The sequence below is a fragment of the Acinonyx jubatus genome, chromosome B2, assembly GCF_027475565.1.
Source record: "Acinonyx jubatus isolate Ajub_Pintada_27869175 chromosome B2, VMU_Ajub_asm_v1.0, whole genome shotgun sequence".
Lineage (NCBI taxonomy): Eukaryota > Metazoa > Chordata > Mammalia > Carnivora > Felidae > Acinonyx > Acinonyx jubatus.
In genome coordinates this window covers 52,315,360-52,337,523 of record NC_069385.1, presented here as the reverse complement: position 1 = coordinate 52,337,523, position 22,164 = coordinate 52,315,360, and the positions used below count along the sequence as shown (strand labels likewise).

The 22,164-nt window shown below is 44.1% G+C and overlaps 1 protein-coding gene across 1 annotated transcript; it reads left to right on the top strand.

Annotated features, from left to right (window-relative positions):
- Positions 1-16,218: 16,218 nt before the first annotated feature.
- On the top strand, positions 16,219-17,769 carry GPR6 (G protein-coupled receptor 6). The gene has a single exon (XM_015065387.3). The coding sequence runs from the start codon at positions 16,219-16,221 to the stop codon at positions 17,305-17,307; it is 1,089 nt and encodes a 362-aa protein (XP_014920873.2). The 3' UTR covers positions 17,308-17,769.
- Positions 17,770-22,164: the final 4,395 nt, after the last annotated feature.

The window sequence follows — 22,164 nt, the reverse complement described above, 5'->3', positions numbered from 1 at the left end:
CAGGTGCTCAGGAGCCACGCGGGACGAATGGCCGCTGTGAGGTGAAGCGTGGTCCGGGCTGAGGCAGGGCTGGCTGAGGGGTGCCAGCCATTCCAGGGCCAGGGAAGATGGAAGAGGGTGGGGCCTGAGACAACCAGCGGAGCAGCAGGGTTGATCTGAGAGGTCATTTGGAGAAAGAGCCACTTCCGCTCAAGAAACTTCTAGCAGCAGGGCCTCCCTGCCCGTGTCGCCTGACACACAGCAGCATTTGGTGTCCTTGAGCAACTCCTCCTTGGAAGATTCCCGCCCTTGACTTCAAGCACATCGCACCCTCCCACTTTTCTTCCTGCCTCGCTGGCTCCTCCTTCTCAGGCTCCTTGGCTCTCTCCTCCACATCTCTCTGTTCTTCAACATAGGAGGGCCCCAGAGCTTGGGGCTGCACCCTCTCATTCCTCTGTCTATGTCCACCTGCTCCCCTGGTGAACCCACCTGGTCCCGTGGTCTTAAATACCATCTGCAAGCTGGTGACTCCCAAATGAATATCCCCAGCCCAGATCCTGCTCCCAAACCCCAGTTTGTAAATCCAACTCTTGCTTAACAACCGTACATGGACGGACATCTAATAGACATCCTAAAGTTACCACATCTCGGACTGAACTCTTCATCTTCCTCTGCAACCCATCCTTCTAGATGCCTTGAGTCATCCTTGATGTCTCTGTTTTTCTCTCACAACACAGGTAACCAGTTCTGTTGTGACTGCCTCCTACATCTCAGTCCCCCGGACCACTGCTATCAGCCTAGTCTATATGCCTAATGTTTGCCTAGATTATTGCAAGAGTCTCTTAACTCGTCTTTCTGCTTCTACTCTTTTCTCCTCAATACAGAAGCCAGAGTAACCCTGTTAACATACGAGTTCGCCTCTTTTCTTTCAAAACCTTCCAAAGGCTCCCTGCCTCCCAAACGGTGAAGCCTAGGTCTTCCTAATGGCTAGGAGTACCAATGCAGCCTGCCCCTTAAATCTCTGACCTTTTTCTCTTCTCTCCCTCTGTTCTCTAGCCATACCGGCTGCTTTGCTTCTCCTCAACATACCAGGAGTTGCCCTGCCTCAGGGCCTTTGCAATTACTATTCTCTGGAATGTTCTTCTCTAAGATAGTTGCTCCCTTCTTCATCTCTTAAATTTTTGCTCAAAAATTACTTTCTTAATGAGGTTACCTGATCACCCTATTTAAAATGGGAAGCCGAGCACTCTCTTTTTCTCTTATATTTTTCTTCATAGAATTTCTCACTTTCTAGACTATCGCTTTCTTACCTATGAGTTTTGTGTATTGTCTATATTCCCTCCCTAAGATATAAGAAATTGAGGGATTTGCTATTTTTTAAATATATCCCCAGCACTAGAATAGTACCTGGCACACAGTACAGTTAACATTCAACATTGGATGGATTAATTAATTAATCAATTAATGAGACAGAATGAGATAGAATGCAATGAAATGAGGCAAAATAAAATGAAATGAGGAGAGGAGTCAGTCAAAGTCAACTCCCAGGTTTTTAGCCTCTAATGCATGGCAAAGCCTCTGTAACCTGAGAACATCTTCAGATACACTTCAGAGAGCCATTCAGGGGTCATGAGATGCTGCTGGTTTCAATAGCCACACTTGTGTGAACCCCCTGCTCACGGCTACTTCCCATGGAACAGAGAAATCTTGGCCCCAAGTGCTCCCAGGGAATATGTCATCCCCAGGTAGCTGAGTTTCTCAGTAGCTTCAACTCTAAAGTATTTTTACATGAACCATATTTGATGGGAAGTTCGAAAACACATAGCACACTCTCCAACCTCCTCAAAAATGCTCAAATTAACTTTTTCCTGATGAGCTCCAGGTCATTCTCATAAGTGACATGAGAGGAAGCCCCCCAGACAGTCTGGAGGCAGAGGATATTTGCTCCTCCACTGGAGTCCCAGCTATGTTACTCTCCGTGTCTGTGTCTGGTTACGATAGTTCTTTTTTGTTTGTTTATTTATTTATTTTTGAGATGGAGAGAGCACACAATCAGGGGAGGGGCAAGGAGAGAGAGGGAGATAAAGAATCTGAAGCAGGCTCCAGGCTCTGGGATGTCAGCACAGAGCCCGACACGGGGCTCGAACTTATGGACCGCAAGGATCATGACCTGAGCCGAAGTCAGACACTTAACCAACTGAGTCACCCACATGCCCCCGGTTGATAGTTGAATCATCTTTGCTGGTCAGGATACTAGCTGTCCTTTCTGAACATGGTCACAGGCCCTTTCTTTGCTTTCTCAAATGCAGCTTCAAAATAAAATTGAAGGTTATACTCATTGTGATGAGATTTAAAGTAGGTTCTAGAAAGAGGTTTGCCTATGGTTAACATGGAAGGACCGTTGTACATAAAATGTGGAGCATCAGTTGTCTGGGGTCGTGACAGATGAGCTTGCCAGACAGCTGGTGTGATATCGTACAGCTCGTAATTGAAATCAACTTTTGAGAAAGTCAGTGTTTCTTTCAGAAATGGGGGTGGAGGGATGGGGAGGATGATCCTCAGAATTTTAGTCAGCCTGTTGGTCCAAACTTCCAAAAGTAGAGGAAGGAGGTTTCTAGGACTCATTAGGGATCTGTCAGTTCCTCCTCAGACTTTGCTCTTCTCTGATACCATCTCAGTCCTCACTATTGTTTCTCACCATTTTCCACTTCTGTCCAGGGATTACCTTCTTTCTTGCTCCTTCCACACCTGAATACCTTAATCTGGAATCTACTCTGACCCAAGGCAGCAAATGAACTATTTTATATTTCTGAGCCATTTGGGCATCTAGAGGACAAATCCCCTCTTTTGGATCTTGCAAAAGACCTGTCTCAGGAGCAATCCTACAAAAGTAGGTAAAAAATTACCTACTTTTCTAGCCAGACACTTATCAGTCCCTTTTCTCCATGTCTATTTACCATAGCAATGGACAAGCCAAGGCAGATTTTGCTTTTTTCTTTCCCCTTTTGGACTTGCCCTTCACTAGGAGTCTGCCTACAAGGCACTCATTCCAGATAATTCCTGGAAGTAACTGGTTACCATGCCCAGACCCCTTTGCTGTTTCTTAATGATGTAGTGTCCTCCCCAGAACTAGCTGGAGCTCCTCACCTTTGCATTTTCGAAGGGTCCCTGGTGAACTTCAGCAACACTACATGGAGGTCAGATGGCATGTTCCTCCTAATAGAAGATGTGAAGCTGTCAGGATCGGAGGATTCTGTACAAAATCAATTGACAATATCCTCTAAAAACCTATCAATAGTTAACAACAACAACAAAAAAATACGGCCATAGTTGGAGAAAATGAGAGTTGAAATTGGGGTATATAGCTTTCTATGCACATAAAGATAATTTTATAACTCAAAGACAATCCTAATCTTGATGGCTGTGGCAGACAGTATAATGGCCCCCAAAGATATCCACATCCCAATCCCTGCAACCTGGAAATATGTCACCTTACCTGGCAAAAGGGACTTTGAAGATACAATGAAAGTTAAGTTCCCAGAGACTGGGAGAGTATCTTGGATCGTCCAGGTGGGCCTCACCTAATCATATGAATCTTTAAAAGCAGAGAATCTATAGTCAGCAGGAGATGTGACTACAGAGGAAGGGTCGGATGAGAGACACTGCTGCTCTTGAAGATGGAGGGAGGATCCAGGAGTCAAGAAACATGGAGGAGACACTAGAAGCTAGAAAAAGCAAAAAAAACCTCATATTATCCCCTAGAGCCTCTAGAGAGGAACGCAGCCCTGCCAACCCCTTGACGTTAGCCTAGTGAGAGCCATGTGGGACTTGTAACCTACAGAACTTTAAGATAATAAATTTGTGGTTTTTAAAGCCCTTTTCTCCCAAATAACCAACAGGAAACATCATGGAAATGGAGCCTTCTGCTACTCCTGTTACCCTAGAGCAAAACCTGTGCCAACATATGAAGCAAGCATCTAGAAGAAGACATTCGGTCTGGTATCTAGAGATGGTCTGGAGTGATGGATGTTTTTCAGTGATGGAATCCATGAATGCTGAAGAAATTGGCCCTGTTCCCCTTCAGTCCCTCAGGCTATTACAAGGCCACTGAACCAGAGAGTCATCTACCAATGATCCCCCCCTTGGGCTTGGAAAGAGGGGATGTGTTTCCCCAGTCTTGCCTCCTGACCATGCACATCCCCTTGGCCGAGCCAACGTTTTCAGAAGACTCGTGGGTTTATATATGGTGCATTTCAGCTTTGGTCACTTCCTGGACAGCACTTGGGTGCTGAGCCCCAGCATAGCTCCAACGTGAGGAGGCAGAAAGGGAGCTGCTTTGGAAAAACAGGGAGAAAAGCTCACAGCAGTAACCAGGTTTCCCTTATACATAGGCAGATAGATAGCCATGATAACAATCAACCTTTATGGGACACTTAAAATGCACCAAGCACAGTGCTAAGCATTTGACACACATTTCCTCCTTGAAGGCAGTCTGCATGAATAAGACAAAAATGGCATTTTCCAATAACCTCCTGTTCTTAGTATATTTATTTTAAAAAGTGTCCAGATGCAGTGTGAAGCTATAATAAAGTTTTTCCCTTTTGCAGAGACACAGTGATGGTTCAACCCAACTCCGCCTTCCTTGTGCAGAATACACAGGGCTTCCCACTAAGCCCAGGAATCTTTGTCAGCCCTGGACCATTGCTCATCTGGACTTTAATAGGCTTTGTGGAATCTCCACAAAGGAGAACATTTGTAGGCTGCAGGTTCCCCCCTCATTCACTCAATAGACATTTACTGAGCCTATAGCATGTGTCAGGCCCTGTACTTGGTGCTTGGAATACATTAATAAATGATGCACTGATCCCTGCTCTCTAAGAACTTACATTCTAGTGGGGGTGGGAGTGGGGGAGTGACAATAAATAATAACACAATAAATAATTCAATTGTATCTTATGTTAAAAGTTGATTGGGACCATGGGGAAAAGGTAGAGCAGGAAAAGGTAGGAAAGGGGAAAGCAAGGGGTGAGAAGGCAAGTTGCGATTTTAAATAGAGTAGTCCCAGTGGGCCTCATCGAGGAGGTGACTTTGAGCAGACTTGAAGGAAGTGAGAGAGTTAGACCTGATATCTATGGGGAGGAAAGGGAATGGCCAGTGCAAAGGCCCTGGGTTGGGAGTATGTCTGTGTGTCAGAGGAAGACTAGTAGGACTACAGTCAAGTCAGGGAAAAGGAAAGCAGTAGCTGTATTCAGAGAGGGAAGAGTGAGAGGCAAGCCAGTTGGAGCCCATGTGGCCACCGCAAGACCTCGCAGGATGAGAGTCACTGAGACTTTGGAACAGAGGCGGGGCAGAATCTAACTTTCACCTTAAAAGCTTTATTCTGTTGGGAACAAAATGAACTTGGTCAGAGTTGAGAATAGAACAAAGGTGGTGAGAGTCAGCCATGTGGAGGAGGAGAAGCATGCTCAGTTTCTCATTTTCTTTTGAAAGTAGAGCCCAAAGGGTGTCCTAATGGATTCCCGGATTACCTGTGGGAGCTGAAAGAAGCTTTTCTAGAGGGCCATGTTTCTCCCTATGTGACAAGTCAACATTTTAAACACTTTCCAGAAGTACAAAGCATTTTCTTCACTTCATGAGATTTTTCCTAATAAGATGAACAGCAACATCACACCAAGATGCTGGGCTGTTGGCCAAGTGCATTCATGAGCTAAGCCTCTCAGAACAGGTGTCAAGCCTATGCCTCAATAAAACCCCCTCTCTCCACCTGGCTCCTGTGTGGTCCCGGTTGCAAGTGTTTGGGAGGGAGCCTTAGTTAAAAGCAGAGTTCTGAAACCAAACTGCCTACATTCAAACTCCCCTCAAGTGCCCAACATGGACACTTACTATTTGTGTAACCCTGGACAAGGGACTTTCAACCTCAGTTTAAAATGTGGATAACAGTCTTCCTCACAGGGTTATGTGCATAATGACCCATGCTAACAATCCTATGTCTACAGTCTGGACACATTTTCAGACATGGCCAAAACCAGCCAGGAGGAACATAAAAGGCTGTAGAAACTCTCCCAAAGCCTTCCCAACTCTACTTCCTCCTTATCTCAAATGTAGCAAGTGTACTTCCCAGCCAGTCCTGAACAGCACCACCTAGGGGTGGCCTGGCCATTCCCCAACATAACATGGAAATGCAGAGTCAGTGGGGGGCACTTTCTCCTCAGACACCCCCAAGGCCATGAGCACCTTCATGTGTGTGAAAAAACTTCAGAAGGGCAATATGATCCTGTGGCGTCAGGCATCTCTACATACATAGAGATGTAATTTACAAATACTCACACGGGAATAGTTTTTTCCCCCCTTTTATAGAGGGTCCTTAAGAACCCAGACCTGCTGAGGAGTGACAGCCACATTAGTAAGTGAACTTAAGAGCCAAAGATGATGGATTCTTTGTGGGGATATAGTGGTGATGTGTGGGATGCTAAAAAATGTTTTTCACACCAAATGTGTGAGAATAGCTGAAATGTCAACACTATGTTTCAGTGACATCTGCTTTTCTTCATCTGATATCTCCCTTTTATTTTGTTATATTGAGTATTCCTTATGTTTCAGGATAATTTTCCTTTCACAGTATAAACAAATGCCTGGAAAAATTTTAATTTAAAAAAATGACTTTAGTCATTTGGGGCAGCAAAAGCGAAAGTACCAGCTAAATTAAAGCCAACTTAAAACTGAATTGCTGGTACTTGCCTACAGTTTAGATAAGTAAATGTAATGTAAACATTGCATTATTATTAGGAATGAATGGGGACACCTGTGACCTAGAAATGTATGAGGGGGTGTGGAAGAGTAGGGATTCTTCTGTATCACTGATTCTGGCCCGGCTTCTAAAGCAATTGCAACCTTCTTCAGGACCCTGCAATGCTAGGTACCTCCTCTGTCATATAACACATCACTACACATGTGTGTGTGTGAGCGTGTGATCACACACAGAAACTTGCAAACACACACCAACATAATATGCATGCACACACACACCCATCCCAGTGTGACATAGAAGGACAGTACACATCCCTGTATGCACACACGCCTATATGATGCACAGTCTCAACAAACACATGTCCACAAAACACACATGAACACACAGACACCTCTTGAACGTGTATATATCACCCATGTGCCAATAACACATGAGCACTACACACCCACATAAAGCACGTGTAACACACAGATGCACCGAACACACACACGCGCGCGCACACACACACACACACACACAAACTGTGTGACTCTTGGTCCTCACAGGCCCTAGCCTCAAAGTCTGGATGGAAGCAGTTCATGTGGACAGGGAAAGGGCCACCTGGACCATCTCAACTTTGGTTTTGCCACAACTTACGACGTCTCCAGTCACAGGGCAGTCACTTCAATATTTTATTCCCAGGACAGTTGTGAAGCCTTTTGAATTAAATTAAGACAACCTGGGGACTAAAGATTGGGCAACGTGTCTTTCTATAAAAAACTGAACATAGCACTAAGTGCCAACTTGATGCAATTGTTTGAGTGGAGTGTGAGAGCAGATACGAGTGAAATTTGGGACAAGTGGTTTCAATGAAAAATTTTGCAAGAAGAAAAATCATTTCATGTACAGGACTTGGACTTGAATTCTCAATATACCTTTATGTATTTCATGGCTTTAAAAAATATACAAATGTATTATCTGTGATTTTATTAAGCTGTCAAGTGATGGAAAACTCAAAATAGTAGTGACTTAAACAAGACAGAAGAGGAAAAATAATCCCACGTCATGTAGGTATAGGGTGTCCAGAGCTAGTATAGAGACTCCATGATCATCAAGGACCCAGGTTTCTTCTCTCTGTTGCTCTAACACCTTCAGCATGTGGCTTCCATTTCGGGACCCAAGATAGCGACTCTGCCTCCAACCATCGTGCTCAAATTCCAGCCAGCAAGAAGGAGGAAAGAGAAGGGAAGGGCATGCCCCTTCCTTTCAAGAACACTTTCTCGAAAGATGCCATATAACACATCCATTTATATCTCACTGGGCAGAACAGTTGAATGACCACACTTAGCTGCACTTGATGCCTAGAAACATGCTTTATGCTAGGTGGCAATGTGCCCAGCTAAAATGGGAGGTTCCATTACTCCAGAATAAAGGGAGAATGGATATCGGAAGATAGCGATTGGTTTCTGCCAATGCATTAAATACAACATTAAAAGGATAAAAAATAGCCTCCACTCAGAGGTAATCACTGTTAACATTTTGATATATAGCATATATATACATATTTATATACACACACATATTTATATATATACATATAATGTCTTTTACAAAACTGAGCCCATTCTTTATTCACTGTTTGGGTTTTTGTTTGTTCGTTTTCATTTTAGGAATGTCTCTTTATGACTATATATAGATATTTATCCTTTTTTTTAAAAGCTCAAAAGAAAAGTCTAATTAATCCACCTCCACCTAATAAAATAAGCATGTGATACAAGTCATTCAAATCAATTATTCCTGCTTAAAGCATCAGTCAGTTTGGGGTACAGGGTGGGGATGTAATCTACATCAGGTAAAAACCTGGCGGGTGTTAGAACCTACGAGAGGGCAGGGTCCCTAGCAGAAGGAACACCTGGGACTACAGAAATCCTGAGAACGCAGGCATAAAGAGGACCCTTGGTGAGGACTATCCTTTGTGCACACAGGAGGGATGTCTGGAGGGAGAGGGAGAGGCCAGAGCCACACTGGCTTCCTCCTCACTCCTGCCAAACCCTCAAATACTGCTGGCTCGATTATTCAACTCATGACATTTTGGGAAAATTATTTTATGGATTCAGCTGTTTATGATACTTAGGGCTTTATTCCCTTAGCAACTCTCCTAGGTTTTAGAATCCTTCTCAAAAGATCAGGGGATTACATTTCAGATAAGCATCCAGAGCAGTGAGTTATCTTAGCAGCAACTCAAGAGGCATCAATTCCTGCTTGCTCTCATTGAGTAGGCCTGCTTTATTTGCTTGGTCCCCACAAGTGTGTCACAGAAAAGCAGCCACTTTCTGCCCTCCACTGCTTGCTGAAGCATCAATTCGAATCATCTCTCTGCTCAGAATCTGCCCTGAGTCCCTATTTCCTCTTGCACCAAGTCCAAATTCTTCCAGTTGACCTGTGGGACCCTCCAAAATTTGCCCATTGCCCCCAAATGATTCCCTTCTCCTCAGGCCACACATGGCAGGGAAGTCAAGCCATCTCAGGTCTGCTTTCCAGAGCTGCGATGTTTTCTAAAGAAGTGAGACGTTATAAAAACACAATACTCTAGAACAATCAAAACTAAAGGGAAAAGAGGAAAAATTTCCCTCAAGTTTGACATGCAAAAGATGAATATCTTTTCCAGTAGACTTGATCAGCTATATAAAACCAGATTTAAGTCCAAAGAGAGGTTAAGAATAGATCATTCAAGTAAGAGAAAATTCAAATTGCTTAAAGAAAGAGAGACAAATGGTCTACCTTAGTAGAAATCAAACAAATATAATTTAAATCATTAATGAGGTACCACATATGCCCTTTGAATTGAAAGAATGTTTTGAAATTAAAAAAACTCAGTGCCATAAAAGCTGAAGAGAAACTGGTATACTCACAGAGTGCTATTGGCATTGTAAATTATTGTAGTCATTTTGAAAAGCAATTTGGCAATGCATTTCAAGAGCCATGAAACGTTTCTGCCCTTTGGCTGACAATTTTCATGTCAAGATAATCATACACAATAAAAATAATTATGTGCATGAAAGTAATCTTTGCGGAGTTATCTACAATAGCAAACATATAAACAACCTAAATGTCTAACTGTAGGAGAATGGTAAATTAAACGTCACTCTATGTCTTTAATGTAATACTGTACAGCCATCAAAATGATAACTGTAAAGACCCCTTTCATTTACTATCTATTAGCTAAGGTCCTCCTCCTCAAATTTCCCAAAGAATTAGAAGGCAATCACTTGATTTTATTGGTGACTTCGTTGAAAGTGCAGGACTGGCAGGCAGCCAGACTGGAGTGAATGGGTTGTAAATGAGGGGTGAGAAAGGGGAGTGCAGTTTGGCTTGAAGGGGAAGAGAGTAATAGGGCAGAAGCTAAACAGAGATGTAAGTTCAAGGGAGAGCTTTTCCTTATAAATGGAAGAGATTTGAAGGGGAAAGAGATGGCTGAGAGGCCAAGGCTGATTTCAGAGAAAGTAGCTATTTGAGGAGGAGAGATGGTCAGGAACAAAGATAGAGAGGGTTGTGAAGACAGGTGGAGGGGCAGGAATGATGAGGAGTCCAGATGGGGCCATCCTTGTGAATGTTAAAGTCATCTATAAACAGCTATTCACAGTAATATTGAAGTTATAAAATACAACCTGCATCATTTTGGATAGGTCTGTCTATTCCAAGTAAAGCCTCTTTGAGTGTTGGAAGTTACACACCTTTGCACACATTGAATTGATGTTTGTTTTGCTTTCCCATGAGATTGCTGCTATCTTGTGCATAAAGTGCCTGCCAGTGTCCTGTGTGCCCTTGAACAACTCACTTCACCCCTCTGAACTTCAGTTGCCCCACTTGCAAAGAAAATAATGCCAAAACCCATGTAATTGTTTCAGAGAATGAAATAAGATAGAGTATGGACTTGCTGTGTGAGGTCCACGGCACCTTGAAAATGTAGGGCAGGGACTCCTGGATGGCTCAGTCAGTTAAGCCTCTGACTTTGACTCAGGTTATGATCTCACGGTTTGTGGGTGCGAGCCCCGCTTCGGGCTCTGTGCTGACAGCTCGGAGCCTGGGGCCTGCTTCGGATTCTGTGTGTGTGTATCTCTCTCTCTGCCCCTCCCCTACTCATGCTCTCTCTCTCTCTGTCTCTCAAAAATGAATAAACAGTTTCAAAAAATTAAATAAAATATAGGGCATGACAGATTAGATTTCTTCTGTGTTACTTTCAAAAATACCAGTAGACCCAACTTTATCATTCTCATGTTCAGTAAGTCAGTACTAATATAATCTAACTGAATCTAAATTGTAACATTATACATAGCCCCATGAAACTCCATGAAAGTTATTTTTGCTCTTTATGAAAAAGGACACATATCTTTAAATGCTACTATTTTTCCTCATTTGTTTCTCATGCAAAAAAAAAAATGTTGTCCACCACTGAATTAAATAAAAAAATTTCAACTGCCCTGCACAATGTTCTGCATCTTATGGGCATGTAATCATAATAATAGTGGTATGCTCCTTTTCTAAATTTGGTGGGAACATCAGGTTATGCTGACCTTCCAGAATAACAGCCCTTTGGAGTAAAGACCAGTCACCTGGCATAAAACAGGAATATCCCTAATGTGTTTGCAGTAGATAGGTACCTTGAACATTATGACACGCCTCCAATGCCTGGGGTGAGAAGAAACCCTAGGGGCAGGTGAAAGCAGAGAAATGGAGATATTTTGAATATCATTCATCCGCCTCAGGATGTATCTCAAAAAGATTACACTCCATCCAATATCCTGGATCTGGACAAATAATGTAGGCTATTCAATGGCCCTTTGTGATTGCTGCCTCTTTCGGCAACAATCTTCCTTAATAACAGCTTCATACATCTCACTAAACACCTGATCTCTTCCAAAGCTATCAGAATAAGTGTTTGTGTATCACCAAATAGACAAATTTCCCAGTAGAAAACTATACGACTTGTCTCTAAGAACCATGTAGAGGGAGTGTGTGTGTGTGTGTGTGTGTGTGTGTGTGTGTGTCTATAGAGGCGTCTGGCAGATGCCCAGAGAGATAGGCCAGAATTGCTAGCATGGGTCTTTCCAACCTAGTTTTATAAGGTTTAGACAGCTTGTCTGACTGTAGGTTTAATTTTGTAAAACAGAATTGATTTGCAAAAATCTGGGCCAGGAGAGGGCACACCTGGGAAATGGCTGTGAACTAAGAACAAGGAAGGGGGCAGATGCTGAGGTATACTGAAAGTTATAGAAAAATGGAGGGTCCAGAACAACCAGAGCTTAGACGCTGATGGGAGCCATTGAGCTCATCAGAGCCAAATGGGAACCAAGTGTCAGCATTGATCTTGGGCCATAAAAGAGGTTCGTGTGGAAAATCAAAGGTTTGCAGAGAAGATCTGGTTAGTGCCTTAAATCTGAAATTAAACTAAGTGACTGGATTGTTGCTATAATTCCTTTGTTCCAATTATTCCAAACTCCAGTTCACTCTTTCAGGAGTTCTCCTGCATGCTAAACTGATAAGAAAGGAGATTGAATGATCACTTATGCGAGTGTTCTCAACCCTGGTTCTATTAGAGACCATAGAAAACCTGATGCCGAGCCCTCGCTCCAGGCCAAATGAATCAGAATCTTTGAGTGAGGGATCCAGGAGGTTTTTTTTTTTTTTTTTTTGAAGTTTTTAAACTTCAAAAAAAAAGTTTTTAAAAGCTTTCTAGGTAATTCTAATGCACAGCCAGTGTTGGGAACCACTGACTTAGGCTAAAATGGGCAAGAGATACCCAGGGAAGCCAGAGAAAGAGTTGTGATTGAGAGGTTGTAATTTCTGGGCATAACCTCTGACAAGGAAAGCATTCTCATGTTCATGCTTGGATAGTACTAGAATAGAAAGGCACCAGAGGATATGATGGGCATGTCACAGGGTTGGCAAAGATGAGTTCAACCTGTGATTACAAGCCAGAAAACAAAATTTTGCATGCCCCAAAACATAACCCAAACCAGACAAGCTGGTAGATGAATAGTATATTTCATGAAGTATCAAGGATTTCAGAAGAGAAACTCACTCAAAGTAGCTCAAGATTAGAAAGGTTTGTAGTAGAGACACAAATGTCAATTTCAAGACATCTAGGGATCCAGACTCCCAGAGTCAGGAACTAGACAATGACTAAAGTCATCCCCTCCATCTCTCAGTCATTTGATCTTCATTTCTGTTCCTTTCTACACATCTGCTTTATTCTTTCATTGCACCTGGATTCCTCCAATTACTCATATCACACAAGGCTCAACATGAGTGCTCCAGCTCTAATCTGTTATGATCTCTTAGGTCCAGAGCCCAACACTGACTGACGACTGTCACAAAGTATCTTGGTTCAAATTTTCAAGAAGAGGAATCTGGCCACTGGTCCAGCAAAGGATGGCTGGTCTTATCTCACCTTGGGTCAGGTGTCAATCTCCTCCCATAAACTAGGCTGAGAGTGGAAAATGTCATCTTGTTCATAGGCTGAACAGACTACCGGAAGGGCAGATACTTGCGAGGATCTGTTGGCAGAGTATATAATGAAGTACATGTAATATTCATTACCAATGAACCACACACTTTTCTTCTTTCCCATCTTCTGCTTCCCAGGAGATGGACAGGCATGAGGGAGATAAGGAGGAGCCTGAAAGAACATGTTCTGTCTACTTTCAATGTTCAGCCTAGCATATGAGAGAAATAAACACAGACTGGCATGACCAAAAAGTAGCCTATGAACCCTCAACCAGCATTTATGTACATAATTCTACATGGGCTATCTTCCTCCTGAAACCACCAGAAAGTCCACTCTTGGCAATGATGAGCGCCTGAGGGTGTCCAAAACACAGGATCTCTGTTCAAGTTCAATCTCACACTTTCTGCTGCATTATGACATTCAGACGTTAAGAATTCCCCTCCTTTATTGGGCCTTTATCTAATAGTTTGGAAAATTTGTAATTAACATGTTATTACATGTGGTTTGGCAGTTCATTTGACAGCTCTGAGATAACATTCTTGGCTTTTACGTGAGAATCTTTTATTTAAACCCAAAATAGCTCTTTTCGGAAACTTAGAACTTCAGGCAATTTGGGGATTCGTGGAAACGGTGGCTGGAAAATTTTATAAACTTCCCAAAAGGAGAAAATGTGTATAAACTCATTCTGTGGTCCAACATTGGCTATTCCAGCAAAGAACTGAATGGTCCTATAGCTGTCCTTCTTTCCTCTACTTAAGTTCAGCTGCATTAAGGCAGAATGTCCAAGAGGAATCTGGACTCGGGCACTATGTTTAAAGGAAAAAAGCCAGAGTAAAAATCTACCTCCCACCCCAGCCTATAGACAGTCTGAATTTTGTTTTATTTTGTTTTTTCCTTGTAGAGCTCATGGGGCTAGAGGCAAAGTGAAGCCAGGAAAGGGAAGAAGATACACAGGGAAAAGTAGAGGAAGCACCAATAACAAACATCGATTTTCACTTTGCCCAAAGCATGTGGTCCCTGAAAAGCATGGCTATGACCTCAGTATAATGCCATCATGCTAAAGTGCAGTCGTTTATTTTAGAGCTTTAGAAGGAGTCAATTATTTCAGCTTTTGCCTAAGTACAACTATTGGAGATTCTGGCTGATTGAATAAAAGAAGAAGTCTACTACTTGTATTTTACTGACAAAACAAAACACCTTTAAACTAAAAGGATGATTTATCTGGGCTGAAAATAAAACTCCTGCCTACTGAAGTCTGGTGCAGCTGAATTATCACTATTTTCATCCTGTAATTTGTTTTATAGGGTACTAATTAACAGGGCAAAGTCTGTTGCCAGGAAAGTAAATCACATTTTGCTGTTTTCTTCTTTTCTAACAAGACACAGACCTGGTATTTAATTGAAGAGCAAGTTCCAAGGGCACTATCAGCACTGAAACTGGGGAACACTGGGCTGGGAAATCATGGTGAAACCTGCTGTGTAGAGTACAGGAAAGAAGGTGGGAGAGAGAGGAAAGAACAGAGGGAGAGAGAATGGAATTGCACAGGTAACTTCAAAAAAAAAAACCCTGTTTTCCCTCAAATGTTCCATCTTTTCTCTGTTTCCCACAACTTTCCATTTCCCCTCTGGCTCTACTCAACTGACACTGTACCACAAACATCTTCTCAAAAAGCTCATCGCCCGCCCCACCCCCACCCCCAGTTCATTCATTCCTGTCCCCAACACAGTACTGTATTTTTTTTTCAAGGTAGCAACTCTGCCATTAGATCTCCCTGCCCCAACCTCCTCCCTCTCCAGGGCTCATACTTCGACCTGACCCTCTTGGTGACCTTTGGCCCAAGGCTTTGCAGCCCGGCCTTGCAGCTCACACCTCGCCCCTCTCTTCCCAGCTCACCCTCCCTACCCCCAGACTTCACCCCTCTCTTCCTCTCCTCGTTCCCTCATCCCATTCCTGGAGGTTCTGGACAGGAGGTGGCCGCTCCGTCTTCTCCTCCCTCCTTGAACCTTCAGAGACGTACTTTGGGGGAGGAGAGACGGAGCTGGGGGGTACTGATGGGCGGTGGAGGGGAATGAGTGCCGGCTCGCACTCAGGAGCCGGGAGCCTGACGTCACCGCTCCCTGCCAGTCAGTCTTCCGCGGGCGCGCTGCTCGTAGCCGCCTTTTCTGCCTCTAACCGTGTCTCTCACTTTCGGCGGCGCCGGCACAGAGACAGGCGCCCCGCGCTCTGCTCCGCGCGGGCCCGGCCGCCTCGCAGGCGTAGAGTCTGTCCGCGCGGGGAGCGCAGCCTGCGCCCCGCCACAGCGCTCATGATCAGCGACTTCCTGAGGCCCTGACTCCCCAGGTGAGCACCCGACACCCGAGAGGAACTTTGAGGGTGTTGAAAAGGGAAGGGGTGAAGGATGGCCAGGGGGCTTCCCTGAAGCAGAAGAAATAGGGCCACGCTTGACTCCACACCCTTCCCCTACACAGATCCCCAGCTTCCCTCCCCCAAACCCCTTTCCCAGGGATCTCTGTGGCCTTCAGGGCCCGCTGGACTCCGCGACCCCTGAAACTTCGCTTTCAGCACCGCGGACAGCGACTCCGCCACCTAGTTTAGGGAAAAGCCTAACCCGGTCGGCCAGAGCCCAGGGCAGGACTCGCCAGGGCTGATGCCCCTACCTAGCCAGGTGCAAACGGGTGCCTGTTGCAGTTATGGGCACACTTACAGGACTGATCTGTGTGTATGCAAACGCATGTTCTCTGTGTGTATATATATATCTGTGCAAAAACTCAGATATCCGTGGAGCAGTCGTGTGCGTTTCACTCACACGCTCACTCCGTACTCAACAGGTATTTATTAATTTTAGGTTCTCAGCCACTGCTTCCTTGCTCTGTTCTGGGGTCCTGGGGTAGGATGAGCAATATGAGCGAGGTACCCGCGCCCGGGGAAAGTTCCCTGGCGGCGTGAACCACACACCTGACGCTCGCTCTCCCTTTTCCACGCAGGGGTGCAGCGTCAGCCAGCGATGAACGCGAGCGCTTCCTCGCTCAACGACTCCCAGGTGGTGGCAGTGACCACCGAGGGAGCGGCGGCGGCGGCCACAGCGGCAGGGGCGCGGGACAGCGGCGAATGGGGGCCCCCTGCCGCGGCGGCGCTGGGAGGCGGCGGCGCGGCTAACGCGTCCCTCGAGCTGTCTTCTCAGCTGCCCGCGGGGCCGCCGGGGCTGCTACTGTCGGCGGTGAATCCTTGGGACGTGCTCCTGTGCGTGTCGGGGACGGTGATCGCAGGCGAAAACGCGCTGGTAGTGGCGCTAATCGCGTCCACCCCGGCGCTGCGCACGCCCATGTTCGTGCTGGTGGGAAGTCTAGCCACCGCCGACCTGCTGGCGGGCTGCGGCTTGATCCTTCACTTCGTGTTCCAGTACGTGGTGCCCTCAGAAACGGTGAGCCTGCTCACGGTGGGCTTCCTCGTGGCCTCCTTCGCTGCCTCGGTCAGCAGCCTGCTGGCCATCACAGTGGACCGCTACCTGTCTCTCTACAACGCACTCACCTACTACTCGCGCCGGACCCTGTTGGGCGTGCACCTGCTGCTCGCTGCCACCTGGACGATGTCCCTAGGCCTCGGATTGCTGCCGGTGCTCGGCTGGAACTGCCTAGCGGAGCGCTCCACCTGCAGCGTGGTGCGCCCGCTGACGCGCAGCCACGTGGCGCTGCTGTCCGCCGCGTTCTTTGCGGTCTTTGGTATCATGCTGCACCTGTACGTGCGCATCTGCCAGGTGGTCTGGCGCCACGCTCACCAGATCGCGCTGCAGCAGCACTGCCTGGCGCCGCCCCACCTCGCAGCCACCAGAAAGGGCGTGGGTACGCTGGCTGTGGTGCTGGGCACTTTTGGCGCCAGTTGGCTGCCCTTCGCCATCTATTGCGTGGTAGGCAGCCGCGAGGACCCGGCAGTCTACACCTACGCCACCCTGCTGCCCGCCACCTACAACTCCATGATCAATCCTATCATCTATGCCTTCCGCAACCAGGAGATTCAGCGTGCCCTGTGGCTCCTGTTCTGTGGCTGTTTCCAGTCCAAAGTGCCCTTCCGTTCTAGGTCCCCCAGTGAGGTCTGAAGGCTTTCTTTGTCCTCCCACCAACACCACACCCCCAACAAGCCAGCCTTCCGTGAACTTCTCAGTGCCTGCTGATGAACGGAGACACCAATAGTGTGAATCTGGCTTTGGGAAGAGAAAGAATAAACATAAATACATCAAACTCACAAAGGACAAAGAGGCTCGTTGGCACTTTACATATACAGTGTATACATGTGTACATATATATACAAATATTTGTATCTTCTGGAGGTGTTCAGGATGTGGAATTTCCTGTTATGTGAAAAAACTAAGATGTGGTTGTATACTCAAATTGTACATCACATTTGTCAAGTGAAGACATCCCAATACTGCTTAATTATAGCACTTTATTTTTAGCTGCTGAACTGCCAAAACAGTGTTGCCATTTTCAGGGGCAGGGGAAGGAAAGTAAAAGGTGTATTTTTGTTGTATGTGATAGAATATTTTGCTGCACATGTGTCAGTAAATGACAACGTATTTTGTACACAAATAAACACATAATAAAAATGTAATTTGGGGCATGTGACTATCGAATTACTATTTAAGAGCTGAATTATTAGTACATTTACTTAAAAAGTTTATTATGTATCATCTCCCTCCTATGAAATCTTAATGTACAAAATCATGCATTTGCACATTGTTCATAAATTGTCAGAGATACCTAACACAGATTTGCAGTGGGAGGCTGAGAGGGAGTAATATATTCACATAGCAGTATTCATAGGACACTAAAGGGTTATTGGTGTTATCTGTGCAAATTAATCTGCCCTTGGTTTCTGCGTTTGGAAGACAAACTCCAGAGAATGTCTGAAACCATACCTTCCTCTTACCATATGTGCAATTCTGAAACCCTAACTTTTAGTTGTAGCTTTTCCAAACTGGAAAGAATTTTAAATGTTTAAAATTCATATTGACTGAGAATATTTTTGCTGGCCAGTTCTTGTAGCAAAATGCACAGCCTTATGAAATAAATTCTTCAAAGACAGGATTCCAAGATACATTGCTCATGAGGTAAGTGAAGGTATGCTCAGCAGCCTTATCTTCAAAACACAGGGCATTAAGATTCCCGGGGACCAAACATTCCCATTCCACCAATGGATATGAGTCATAATTAAATGGCCCCCTCCCCTCCTTCTTAAAAGATGATGTGAGTTTAAATAAGATAACACATATGGACATTTTGAGCATCTATGAAGAAATATGCACACAAGCACAAGTTGTTACTGGTCTTAGGCCTTAGGAAAATACCACAAACAAATTTTTTCATACGGTCCACGAGTATTTATTGAGTGCCTACTATTTGCTAGACACAATTCCAGGGCTTGGAATACAGAAGTGAACAAAGTAGACAAAAAGTTTCAGTGCTCATAGTGTTACATTCTCATGGAGGAGATGGCCTACAAGCAAATAAGCACACACACACACACACACACACACACACACACACAGATATTTATTATAAAGAATTGGTTCATCAATGCAATTTTGGAGACTGAGAGGTCCCAAGATGTGTAGTCAGAAAGCTGGAGACACAAGAAAGCTGATGGTATTGTTCCAGTCTGTTTTGAAAGGCCTGAGAACCAAGAGAGCCCATGGGCTCAAGATCCAAGAAAAACTGATGTTTTAATTTGAGACCAAAGGCAAGAAAAGACCAGTGTTTGAGCTCGATACATTGGGCAACAGAAATTCCCTCTTACTTTAGCTCATCATTCTTTTCTGCCTTCAATTGGTTAGATGACACCTAAAACCTACCTACATTAGGGAATGCAATCTGTTTACTCAGCCTACCAAATCAAATGTTAATCCCAAACAGAAACAACTCAGAATAAGGCTTGACCAAATGTCTGCACATCCTGTGCTCTAGTCAAGTTGACACATAAAATTAACTATTACAACAAGCGAGCACAATGATACAAAATGAAGAAGGAAAAGCATTTATTGAGGAAGTAGTCAACTGTGTCAATGTTGCTGTGAGACTAAGGAAAATGAGGATTAAAAACAATGACTATTTTTTTCATGTCAATATCATTGGTGAACTTGACAAGAGAAACTTGTGGAGAGTAAAAGGGAAAAATAGCTTAACTATAAAAGATACAAGAGAAAATGCACGGGCAACCTAGTCTCCAACATCTTGCAACAGAACTATGACCTTTTTAACACTATAAAACATAGTACGTTTTATAGGCAAATGGTTTTATAGTGTCTGTAAATTTAGAGCCAGGAAGATTAGTGTTATGGCTCATTCATCAAATTAACATTTTATAAAGAACTAACTTTCATAGACTATTCAGCATCATCAGACACTTTCAGGCCCTATCAGTATCCACAATGCATTCAAGCAGACTGAAATAACAAAAGCTCTGGCTGCAAACGTTTCCAAACATGTGGCGGAGAAAAAAAATAGAATTTTAGAGATGGAACAAAGAAGTCAATATTATTATACATTTTATAATTACAGAGAAAAATTTCTTGCAATCAATGAATTAAGAAAGTTCAACACTAGGATAATAAGAGAGGGACCATGGATCTGACTTCAATCTATTTGGTATTAATATTCAACTTCAGCCCTAGTCCTAATCAAAATGTTTGAGAGAGCCAAGAACAAGGAGATACTAAACAATCAGGTTGTTAATATCCTGGCTTACGCAGTTGGCCAAGCTGTGTAATGTCAGTAGGCTTCATATTAACCAACTTGATGATGTGCAGATATAAAACTGTGAGTAGGTCTTGAAATATTTCTATGGAGGAATGTCACATATTCATTTGACGTATCCAATATTAAGACTCTCCTGTTTCAAGACAGTATGCTAGTTGCTGGAAGTATACACTCTTTGAAAAAGGCAAGATTCACTTAAACATCCAGTTGCCTACCCACTTTGCTGTGTAATGGGCATCCAAAACGTAACACATTTAAAATTGGGCCACTAATATTTACCCAAAATCTGCTCTTTCTCCCTTCTTTCCTATCTAGGTTAATGGCAATGCCATCTTTCCACCTGTTCAGGTCAGAAACCTTAGAATTACACTTACCCCTCTGTTTCTCTCATACCTCTTATCAATGTATCAGCAAAACTTGTCTTCATTTTCAAAATATACCCAGAGTCCAGTCTTTTCTCCCCATCGCCACCACTATCATCATCTCATGCCGGACGTACCATAAAAGACTTTCTCTGGTCTCCTGGCTTCAGTTCTTGTGCCCTTCATTCTATTGTCTACACAGTGGCTCACCCCTCACAAGCAGTTGCTCCTTTAACCACCCTTTGGATCCAAGCATGACCCCACCAGCAGTGCAGTCTGTCTCAAAAGGACAAACGTGGGGAAAGAAGTATTTAGGCCTGAAAATAGGACTTGAGCAAGAATTTCCTGAGTAAAGAATTCTGAGGTCCTGGAGACCTGATGCCTGGCCTACAAGTGGGGACATAGACTTTGGCCCCAAGAGAAAGAACACAGCTGGAAGAGTCCTAGGACAGGGGCCTGTAAGGTATGAAGGGCCCTACATGGCCCATAGCAGTTTTCTATTGCTGCTATAATAAATGAACACAAACTTGATAGCTTAAAACAATACACATTTATTCTTTTATAGTCGTGGAGATCGGTGTGAAATGAATTTCACTGGACTGAAATCAAGGTGTCAGCAAGGCTGAACTCCCTCTGGAGGTTCTAAGGGGAGAATCTGCTTCCTTGCCTTTTCCATATTTTAAAGTAGCATTCCTTAGTCGCTGACCCCTTCCTCCATCTTCGGTATATTATTTTGCCTAAATGGTCATATTGCCATCTTCTGTAGCCAAATCTTATGATTATATTAAGGGCCCTCCCAGGTAATCCAAGATAAGCTCCCCATCTCAAGATCCTTAATAACATCTGCAAAGCACAATGCAGGGAAGCAAAACACAAAAACAAAAAAACAAAAAACAAAAAAACAAAAAAAAAAAAGCAAAACAAACAAAAAAACAAAAACCAGGAGACCAAGAAGAAGCAGCCAGGGGAGACCTTTGGAAAGTCAAGTGGAAAAATGTTTTAAGAAGTTAATGACCAAGTTGCATAAAGTCTGCCCAGAGGTGAAGTAAGAGAGGATTTAGAAAGTGTTAGATTTAGGAATATGTTGGTCATGGGAACCTAAGTGAAAGTAGTTTCAGTGGAAAGCAGGATGAAGGCTAGATGGCAGTGAACAGAGGCGGAAATGGAAAATTTCCCATTTTTTCCCAATAAATGTAGCTTAAACATTTTTTCTAATGTTTATTTTTTGAGAGAGAGATACAGAGAGAGACAGAGTGCAAGCAGGGGAGGGGCAGAGAGAGAGAGGGAGACACAGAATCCGAAGCAAGCTCCAGGCTCTGAGCTGTCAGCACAGAGCCTGACATGGGGCTCAAATCCACAAACCGTGAGATCGTGACCTGAGCCGAAGCCGGACGCTTACCGACTGAGCCACCCAGGCGCCCCTCAATAAATTTAACTTTAAATGAAAGAAGGAGATAGAGTAGTCGCTAGAGAAAAAGCAGGGGTCACAAGATAGTCTTTGTTTTGTTTTTTAAATAGGCAAGAATTGAATACATTATTAGACAGAGAGGCAAGTACTATATAATTAGAAAAGCAGAGGATAGCAAAAAGAAGAAAGATGGCTGACAAAGTGAGGCTTCAGAGGAGGAGAATGGGATCTAGGGCACAGTGTCACAGGGAGAGAGGGACTTAGGCAGAAGGAGGTGGAGACATAGCTCCCCTGCTCTGACAGGAGGCAAGGTGGGAATGATTGGTACTGATAGAGCTAAGTTTATAGGTGGTGGGAGGAAGTGCACAGAGTTCCTATCTGACAACCTCAATTTATCTGAAGGAGGAGTGCCAGTTAAGTATCAAGAAGTA